Here is an 11,093-nt window from a genome sequence, read left to right as displayed (position 1 = left end):
TTACAATACTTTCCTTATCAGTACAAAGAACTTAGCAATTGCTACAGTTCTTCCAAAATAGTTTGGTGGCTATATATTTTGTATATAACTAACATAAACTACTAGTAACTACAATATTGAGAGTAAGATTGTAATATTGTATTGTAAAATACAATATTGAGAGTAAGGTTTAGTATCCCTTTAAAATCTCTTCATTCCTCTACAAGGCTATACAATATTTGTGGGGTAAGTTGTATAACAAAAAAAATGTTTTAAAATAAAAGTTATTTTAAAATATCCAAAGTTGTAAACATATTTAAAAGGTCTATAAATCATACAATTGCTTTGCTCTTTTGAATCTACAGAAACAAAGCATCACTTTTGGGTTGTTGAAATGATATCATTGCTCAAAACACACTTGTTTAGATATAATATGGTGTGTACTATGTATATATGTTAAATATCTCACTTTAGGACAAAATTATAAGTGAAATTTGAGGAAGATAAATGAATTAATAAATTCTATTATAATATTATTCTCCTTCCCCTGGACTTCTAAAAGAAAGATTCTAGTTTGTTACAACTTATCTGTTGCCTGGTTTAATTATAATCTACTTAAGTATGACAGCTTCTTATGAAGGGACCAAATTACCCACATCAGGAGCCAAAGGATCAAAGTCAATCACTGCTGGCAGTCTTGGCTCCAGGTATGCAAAACCTGCCTAATGGCCATTGCAGTGATGGCCTGCTGAGGGAACCCAACTCTCATTCTTTTTTACTATTCTCTTTTCTTCATGGGCTATGGCTGTCCCGCATTCTTGTGCTCTTTCACGCACCGAAATGTGGACCTGTGAGGTTTGTAAATCTTTTCACTGGGAAGATTGGCTTATAAATGGTAAAAATAAAATTCTGCACTAAGACATGGACAATGCTGTATTTTAAGACAGGAAGAATGATGGGCATTTCTTGAAGGGGAATTACCAGGGAGAGCCATGCACGCCAACACCACTCCATTCTAAAGCATTCCTAGCAACATTTTTCATCCAGATACAGTATGGCCTACAGCATTCCAGTTGTTCTTCTCTTTTGCTTTCCTGCATGAACAAGGAATGTGCTTTGGATTCTACCGAACAACTAAACAAGCTACACACAATTTGGAAGGCCCTATGCAGTCATCATGGCAGAAGGCGCCACAGCCCTTGCATACTATCATGGCTTTCAGCCTGCAAGAGCATTTCAGTTCCAACTCATCTGCACTGCTGCTGTCAGCAAATTTCTGAACTGGGACTTGGGCATTTTGAATAGGTAGGCTTGTGGCTGTAGTTGAACTACTCCCTAGAATCCCAATAGATTTTTCAATTGCAGAAGTTGCCCTTTTGAAACTTGTGCTACCAAAATGTATTGTAGGGTAATTTCCACGCTGCTGCTGCTGCTGCTGCTGCTGCATCTGTACTTTCGGAGCAGTTAGTGGGGCAAAAGGCTTCTGTGATTCTGAAAGTAAATAGGAAGGGAAGTCGGCATTTTTCAATGCAAAAGCTTTTAACTGTTCTTTGACTTCATTCTGATCGTAGGAAGCTTGTTTCATGCCTAGCTCACAGCTGCTGCTTAAGCCTTCCTCCAAAGAAACAGGTTCTGATTTTATATTGCTACAGACGTTTGCCGGCTGAGGCCAACTAAGTCTTTTGGTGGTTTCCATAGTAACTCCTGGTTGTTTGTGATCACATGGAGCTTCTGCACTGGGAGGGGGAGGGGGTGGAGGGGGTGGGGGATGTATTAATGATTTATTCTGCAGAGTTTGTGAGGCACTGGGGATGTCATCACTTTCCTTAATTTGAACATTTGGGGAAAAAACAGTTGCCAGCCTCAGCTGGTGAGGTGCTGTAGACATATTGACCTCTCCCAGGGCCTTCTGCTCAAGGTGCCTGCTGAAAGCAAAGGAACTGCAGCCAGAGGGGGCTTTTAAAGTTGCCTGCATCAAAGTGGTTGTAGTAACAGGGCCTCGGGCAGCCATTGGCATTTGGTAGAAATGCTGCTGATGGGAGGTACTCGCTTCAGTGTGGAAGCTGCCATTTTTCTCTACACTAAATAAGTTCTTCTGGAAACTGCATGAGGGCAACGGCCTTTTCTGCTGCTTAATCTCTGGACTGTGAGCTATTCTGCTTTGAATGGTGTGCTTGCTTGGCCACTCCTGTTTAAACAGCTGACCATGTCCAAGTTGATTCATGCTAGAAGTGATTATGCAAGGAGCCACTTTAACATCTGTATCCATTGATGGCTTCCCAGGCTCACATTTAATTTCACCAACTGTCCTGGCTACTCTCTTTTTGGAATGATTTTCACGCTTGCGGATTTGTAGGGGGGGTATATTTGTGACTGTAAAATCTCTCCCATCTCCATTTGGGGAACTGGAAGGGTTTTCTACTGCATTTCGCTCAGATGTGGCTGATTTACATCTGGAGGTAGTTTGCAAAGGCAAAGGAAGCCGACTGATTTCTAGTTTGGCCCCTAACCTGGGCTGTGGCAATACTTTCTCCAGTGGCAAGTTGCCTTGCAGTAACTGGGTGACTAGAGGATTGTTGGCTTCTACTGATGACAAGCGGCAACTAGAGGTTCCAGCATTTGTAACTCTTTTCAGTGTCTCTGTTGTCAATGACAAAGAGTGCTCCATGGAATCTGTAACAGATCTCTTGGAGCTCTGAGCTGGCTGTGAACTTGGGGCTATTTCTCCAGCCTGCACAGGCATTTCAGGCCTTGCAAAATCTTCTGTGTCCATCCTAAAGCATTTGTCGGATTCATTTCCCTCTGACTTAACAGGCAAGGCTATGCTTGTCACAACATTTCTTGCATGCATCTCATGCAGATGTACCAAACCTGCAGGCTCTGTTTTCACATTTTTAAAACAGTTATTCTCTGAATATTCCTTATGCTTACTTGGGTTAAGGTGACTGACCAAAGACTGTTCAGTATTCATTACCTCATTGTCATTCCAACAGATTCGGCTGTTAGGATTATATGGGTTGGCACAGATATTTTCGGCTTCACTCTTGAAAGTCAAAGGACCTTGAAACTGTTCTGAAAAACCCTGGGTAGGAGGAACAACATCCAGTTGTTTATCTTGAGGCCCAAGAGGCACTTCTCGAAGAGCAGTACATGCTGCTTGCAAATGCTTGCCCTCTTGCTTTGTTGGAACATTGTTAAAACCAGAGCTGTGCTCCAGATTTTCATTACTAAGTAGCTCTGGCCTGCTTATGACAGACACTTGAGGACATGTTATGTTTTGTAAAGCAGTTTCAGTCCTAATTGGCCTGCTCTGCATTTCCGTGCTACTTTCTGTACTTTCAGTGGAAAGACCAAGAGATAAGTTTGAATTCATTGTTGTCATTGTGTGGTCAACAATGACTTTACAAGGAATGGATCTGTTCACAGGTGCCTGTATATATCCTACTGAGGATTTACCAGGCACATCTAACCGGCTTCTCATCCCCGAATTTCTCTCTATGCCATCAGTACTCATTTTGGTGGAGTTCTCATAAGAATTGACAGTCATCATGTTGCTGGCAAATATAGAAATGGAAGTCCTGCCGATGGACTCGCCTACTGGAAGTGCCTCACCTCCATGTAAAGCTGCCCTAACAGAGAGGTTGTTTGACAAAGCACTTGGGTCACTGCACCCAGTTAGGGATATCTTATCAGAAGGATATCTACTTATAGACCCCACTGGAGGAATCAAAACAGAGCTGCCAGACAGGTGATCTGGCAAATTACTTGCAATAGATGAAGTTGGCACAGTGGTATACTGACTTGAAATTGCACTAGTTGCATTGCTACTTGGCATTGGTAATATTTTCTCCTCTAAGGAATCTGACAAGACTGTGCTGTTGGCTGTGGCTGGAGGAGCAGAGTTCTCATGACATTTTGGCACAATAGCAATGCATGGAGTGTCAGCCCCTTGGATGGATTTCAGCATAGTGATATTGCTAGGCTTTGTGTCTGTACTTTCAACAGACATTAAAACAGAGGACTTATCAAGAGTACCTGCAAAAGGAAGTTCCTTAATTGCTCCTGACATAGCAGTGCTACACACAGATCCGGGAACTGCATTCTTGTTATATAGAACTGAAACACTGTTACTTTCTGGAGAGGTAGAAGACAGCATTTTCTCACATAAATGAGACACAGATATGCTTTCATCAGAATTGTGAATAGGGACATCAGTACTAGTTTCTGGCAAAGTAGTGGCATTAAGAGAGTGTTGCAATACAGCAGTAGCTTCACGAAGGTGAGCAGATTTGTTGCTAGGAGACCGGCAGTTAGGATTAACTATAATTACACCAGTAGAACCTTCAATCTTTGTTTCAGAAGCCGCAGAGGTCTCCACAGTTGATGGACCTTCTTTTAAGGTGTGCTGAGACTTGCTATCCTTGTTGTTCTGGAGCAAATGGGCTCTTGCTTGGTGCTTTGCAAACAACTTGGCCTTTGTCTGCTCCTTGATGTGGGCCAACGTTCTGGTCTTTCCACCTTCACAGGGGCTCCCGAGCCCTCCAGAAACAATGCTTGCAGCTGCAGCAACTGCAGCTGCAGCTGCTGCCTCCCTCTGAGCTCTGGCTTGCTGGGCTCTTGCTTTGATATCTGCAAGCGTTCTGGCCCCTGTGTTCCTTCCGCTGCTCACGGAGGTACTTGGAGCAGCTCTGGGTTCTGGTTTGGAAACTGGCTGGCTCTTGATGATAAAGGGTGGGCCAATTTTTGAAAGTTGGATCTGGATGGGAAAAGGGAATATATGAAAACCATATTAGAAATTATAATTTACAGTGGCTTTAGGATTTTACCATATGATGGTGGAAAATCTTATTTAGCACAAGCAAATGCTTATTATTCTATATATGAATTATTACCCCTCATTAATGTATTGCTTTATGAGCTGAAGGAAATAACTATTTCCATTTCAAGGCCCTTTCATATTTTCCAGCATTTCTGCTTATGCTGAATACCTCTTTCTCTGTGTATATGTATTATTATACAAAATGTACTGGTTTGCTTTTCACAATCATATTTTCTGATTTTCAGTTTCATACTCAGAATGTAGCTGTTTGAAAAAAAAAATCACTGAATTTTCTATAGGCTTTGCAAAATTAGAAGCCAGAAAAAAAAAAACAAATTATTTTCACTGGTATTTTCTCTTTATTTTCTAGCCATGGTTATAATTTAATGAATCAGAGTTTAAATATCGTAACTCTACTTTTGATAGTATTTGAACACCACTTCCAAGTAGCTCTAAGGGAACTTATGCATGTACAATGACTAAATAAAGCAAACAGAATTCAATGTTTATTGTTTGTATTCTACAGAATGTGTATGGCTGACCATCTGCTATCTAAGTAGCTGACAAAGCTCCGCAAAGCCCTGAGGATGTCACTCTTTTGTCTCTCATATGATTTCTCTCATTTATGGTTACTGATTCTATTCTTTTTTCTTTGTATAATATGATGCATCTTAAGAACTAGCAGCATGAATGACACAGTTTATGATTTTACAAATGTTACAGTGAACAATTTTCCTTTTTCATGAATGCATTACTCAGTGGCAAAACAAACATTTGCAAGGCATATCGACAACTTCTAACACTGTGTTCTTGAGGGGGAAAAATCACTTTTATATAATATAGTACGTCATAATGGTGATATGTCAACTGTCATATAGTTAGAGGATGCTATATGGAAATCTATTTATTGGCACCGTACAAAGAAAAATGAAATGATTTTGCAGGCAAAAATGAGTAATGATAAGGTGCTGGTTATTTGTGAAAACTGTTCATGGAAACTGTTAGTTTTCTCTATCTAGAAATGTTTCCTGAATTAGCTAAAAATACAGTGCAGGTAACATGTAAGCTTCCAAATGTCTATTTCAATTTACCTTTAAGGGTGGGACTCTGGGCTCTTCTCTAGGTGGCGGCTCTCTTTCAGAAGAGCTTGTTGATGCATTACGATGGGCTTGGTCATCTTCAATTCTAGCTCTCTTCTCTTTACAGATTCCAAAACCATGGTGTTCAGCTGTCTTCCTCTTTGGAATCTCCAGGTCTCTGCTTTCACTTCTTACTTCAGGTGACTTGGTGGCTTCACTTGACTTTGAAGAATAGGAACTTTCAAACCGATTCTGTACAGTCCCTTGAATTTTGTGAGACTTATTTCTGCCTATTTCTAAAGATGATGTTGAGGTATATAGCTTATCATGAGACTTAGATGGAAGAGATTCATTTTTGCACCCTGCTGCTTCTGTTAGAACACATACTTCCAGCTGAGAGATTGCACTTTTTTTTTCAGATCGTTGCTGGCCACCATGGTTTCTCATTTTTATCGTTTCTGGAGAAGAGCTTTCTGCAAGAGAAGAAATGAAAGGGTTCTCTATTTCAGTATGCGACCTACATGTTTGATTAGTAAGATTTCTAGACTGGGATTCTTCTGCTGTTGAAGGTTCTGATATAACAGCTTTCATAGCATCAGGTGCACCTTGAAGCAATTTTTGTTGTGATGGAATATTATCTTCTTGTAGAGTATTAGGAATACCACAGATTTCTTCTTTCAGTGGTGACAGGGATTCTTCAGACAAACACAACGATTTTCTTTGCTGAATAAATCTTTCACTCACTGGAGAATTGGAAAGTGGAGATGCTTCTGAAGGTAATAGTACACTGTTTGAATGAGATGTTTCAGAAGCTAAAAGAACAGAAGACACTGAAGAAGTTTCAGATGTCAAGGGCAAATCAGACACTGGGGAGGTTTCCGATGGTAAAGGTAAATTAGAAACTGGTGATGCCTCTGAAGTTAGGGGCAAATTTGATAACAGAGATGCTTCTGATGTTACAGGTGAGGCAGGCATTGGAGATATTTCAGACATTAAAGAAGTATTCAGTTTATCATCAACAGGTTTTTGTTGAGTATCAGTTTCAGTGTTTTCAGTGCAAGACATGTCTGATGAACACACCGTTTCGAGAGATACTGGTGTACAAGGTTCCTCTGAAGTAGACTGTGTGTCACCTCCAGGAGATGCAATACTGGCAGATGGTTCTTCCGGGCTTTCAGCAGAAAAAGAAGTTTCAGAAATACAAGCATTTTCCGAAGACAGTTCATCAGGGTCACTTTGCAATTCCATATGTACTGCAACACCTCCACCAGTGAATAAGGAACCATTGAGGACAGGGGAATATTTTCCATGAGGACTAAACTCTTTTATGGATTCCAAATCTTTTTCTTCCACATTACTGACAGAATTTGTAGATGAAGCAGACTGTGAAGGTGATAAACTACTTTCTAACTGATCTGTTATGACTGGCATTTCTTCCTGGGGATACTCCAATCTTTCTTCTACCTTGATTTCAACATGAGATAACGGACTTAATACATCATTCATCACAACACAGGATTCAGAATTCCCTGTAAGTGGTAAAACATCCGTTTCTTCATTTGTACCAACTGAACTAACTGGTTGTTCAGAATTCACATGTTCTTTTTGGTTCTCTTCCTGACATTCACAAATACTTGTCTCAACCTCCTCAGCAATTTCTTCTTGAATAATAGATTCTTCAGGAATCAAAATGTCTTCTGTTTCCGCCATTAGATCCTTGGACGGAACATGTTCCATGTTGCAAAGTGCCTGACAGAAATCTTTCTCTGGCAAGAGTGGCAACTGGATGGTTTTTTCTTCATGGTCATCAAAAGAGGGCTGTCTTGAAGGACCAGGCAAATCCAAAGAACCACAGAGGGATTTATTATCATCTTCATTATTTTGTATTGATGTAAGCTTCCTAGATTCTTCCATTGACATCCCCAGCCTAGTCAGAGATCACAGTTAAATTATATATACATATTTCAAGAAACATTATATGTCAGAAAAAACATGAGTTTCATTCTGTGCTACAACATACAGTCTCTAGAGGAATCAAAGAAAATACCAAATTCCTGATCTATAACAGTGCATTTGACTAATAAAATTATTTTAAAATTGGCTAATTCTATAAAAAACAATGTTTGCCATTTACATGCAGGTCTTGATATTTAATTCCACAGTGATACTTAGTCAGCTAAAGCTAGGGCAAAGAGACATTACACAGTTACATACAGAAAATTACTCTGCCTGCTCTGGTATCCAGCCTTCACTGATATCATAGAAAATCCATCAGTGGGCTGGAGATTGTGTTAAAAGCCTGTCATCTCTGGTCATTTCTCCCCTAGCAGTTTATAGCTTCTAGAGTCATCCAACCATTATTGTGACAGTAATGAAATGACAGTAATGAGGACAGGCTCTATACTACTTCAGTGATGGTTGGATGATGCCATGAAAGTGCTATAAGTCTCTAATGAGGAAATGCCCTATGTTTACCTCAAGTTTTATTATTTTTAATTTCATCCACTGGTGTTTTTTATTTCAGTATACCGATAAAAACTATTTTTGTCTTATCTACATATTCTGCCACTATTAAGATAGCATGCCTGTATATTTAGGGTGCACAATATTTTCAGGGCTGAGGGCCTGATTGGCTTTTAGTGATGTGTCAGAGCTGCACTTTTAAAAAGGGGATATGGCCAAAAAAATGATTTATTGAAATCTGAATTTCATTTTAAAAATAATTAAACACAACTAATATAATTAGTCATTTAATATTTCCTTCTTGTGTACTCCTATTATACACATGTAAACTCTTCTTTGAGTCAGGTTCAACTTTATGGATACATCCATGTAATTTTCTTGGTAACAGTGCTGATGTGATTTGGCAGTGCTTTCTGGAAGCAAATTTAACAGCACTTCTTTCAGAGCACAAATGTTCACAACTACACTGTCTTAATATGATATAATATGCTATGTTTGGATTTGTTATGAGAGAGAGGTGACCTCATGGCTAAATAATTTTCTTGAAAATGTTTATATATTAATTTAATGCTGTTCAGATGAGCTGAACTACAATTCCAAACAGCCCTGACTAGCCAATAACAACTTGTACCTGGGATTATAGGGGGAGACCAGGTGGGCTAAAAGATGAATTAAGCCAAAAAAGGCACATCAGACTCATTTTTCCTAGAATGAGAAGACACTAGATAATTTGGTAAAAGTTCTGGTAGTACAGATGCTGTCTGTAATCTCTATACATATTTTAAGTACTAGTGTGTCAAAAATGAACAAAATGGGGCCACTGAGTCTTCTGAAAAAGATGGAAGATGAGATAGCCATTTTGGAAAACTAGAAATTATATTCTTTCTGGGCAAATTTGCCTCCATGGATTTCCAAACTCTAAATTGGGGAGTAATCTTACAAAAGTTTTTGTGTTAATCTGGATGCATTTTTTAAAAAAGTAATAGGAAAAATATTTTTCGTATCAGAACTATGAAATCTATTTGTCTCCAAAACCAGAAAATACTTATGAATATAATTTGCAAAAATATGTATTGATATTACTACAATGATATAGTCAATCTGTATACAATATTCCTAACCAAACAATAACTTTTAGATAACACTTCTTTTGAAAGCTTTTAATTTTTTTTTTCAAAACTGAAAATATATACAAAGGAAGTAAAATGGATGCTGTTCTGTGGATATAATATACGTGATCACCTGCAGTGAATTTGAGAATCTGGCATAAATGTCTAATGTAAATGTTCTTTTTCTGATTAGAAAATAATTTCATCTGCTTAAATGATTAAATAGATAATATTGAATGTGTGTATATAATAGCTTAATACTAGTTTATGAAAGAATCAAGCATATTACTCTGAACCCTTTTCCACACACAAACATTCTTCCACTGCAGTACTTTTGTATTTATATAAAATATAATATACATGTACTGTATATTTATATACATACATATATACATACATACATACATACATAGTTTTTATTCACTCAAGTCAATGACCTAGTAAAGAGGATTGTGTGGGGAAAAGAAGTACTAAAATGTACATAAAGAAGTACTTTATGTATATTTTAATGGTAATTTTTAGATTGTTATGTTTTTAGTGTTATTTTATTGTAAACCGCCCAGAGTCCCCCATTGGGGGAGATGGGCGGTGATATAAATTTAATAAATAAAATAATAAAAAATAATAAAATATTTTTTGTGATTATATTTTATCTGATTTTATTATCTTTGCTTCCCTCTGAAATTTGAAGGTTAAAAAAAGAATGGTTTTTCCTACTCTTATATTCTATTTGTATTGTATTATCTGTATTTGAATTTTATATATCTGTGTTTAATGTATTTGGGGAGGGGGTTGGTGGAATTTTAGACTACTTTTAAGGTATAAAGTAGGAGGCTGAGAAATGTTTGAAGAAATAAATCCAAGGAAACTATTAGCAATGGCAATAGGAACAAAAATAATTGGTAAATTTATTAGGCATTTATTTTTTAAACTAAAATTTAGTCTACATGAAAGACAAATGTATCTATGCACGTTGATGTATATCTGAGGCCATTTCTTTCTTTTTCTTTGATACTTACTTTTCTCCATAAAATCTTTCAAAGAACTTCTCTTTCCAGGGTTCTGTTTTCTTTTCCTTTTCAATTTCTTGCCTGATGCGCAACTGCATTTCAGGGGTAAATTCTCCTAAAAGATATAAGTAATGGAAGGTTGAATGGAAGGTCCAAAGAGTTAATCTAAGGGTTCAACTGAGTTTTGTGTAGTGTAGGAATCTCTGCAGGTGATCCCTTATACAAATGCTGTGTGTGCAAAAGTTGCTTGGCCAACTGTGCTGTAGTGTTTTGAAAGTTGGACAAGTTTCAAAGATTTTTTGCACATCCTGAAACGCTACCACACATTGCCCTCCTAAACATCATACTCCAGCTGCAATTCCTGTGCTCTGCTAGCTGCTGCTTGAGGAGCCCCCACCTTGGGGCAGCAGTTTTTTGCGAGGCGTGGACAGCTGCAGTTTTCCCCTATTACAACTACCGTGGTTCAATAGATAACTCCATCCAAAATTAATCTGAGAGAAACCTATGCTAAGATCGTATTTGTAGTGCTGTTTTTAGTATTTCTAGAGTGTATTGGTGGGATTTAGTCACATGCATTTAGGTTTCCAAAGCTGACACTGATGAAAATGCTTGTTCATATTTTAAATAAAAGTAC

General features: G+C 38.0%; 1 protein-coding gene across 1 annotated transcript in view; it reads right to left on the bottom strand.

The window, feature by feature from the left end:
- Positions 1-918: 918 nt before the first annotated feature.
- Positions 919-11,093, bottom strand: part of ASXL3 (ASXL transcriptional regulator 3) — an 86,213-nt gene continuing 76,038 nt past the window's right edge. Inside the window, exons 9-11 of the mRNA XM_063299239.1 lie at positions 10,469-10,574; positions 5,890-7,804; positions 919-4,735 (exon numbers count right to left, since the gene is read on the bottom strand). Of these exons, the coding sequence (XP_063155309.1) occupies positions 1,103-4,735; positions 5,890-7,804; positions 10,469-10,574 (5,654 nt within the window). The 3' untranslated portion in view covers positions 919-1,102. The remainder of the gene's footprint in view (positions 4,736-5,889; positions 7,805-10,468; positions 10,575-11,093) is intronic.

This window comes from Candoia aspera, chromosome 3 (assembly GCF_035149785.1).
Source record: "Candoia aspera isolate rCanAsp1 chromosome 3, rCanAsp1.hap2, whole genome shotgun sequence".
In the NCBI taxonomy this organism is placed as follows: Eukaryota; Metazoa; Chordata; class Lepidosauria; order Squamata; family Boidae; genus Candoia; species Candoia aspera.
This window is presented reverse-complemented; position numbering and strand designations above follow the sequence as displayed.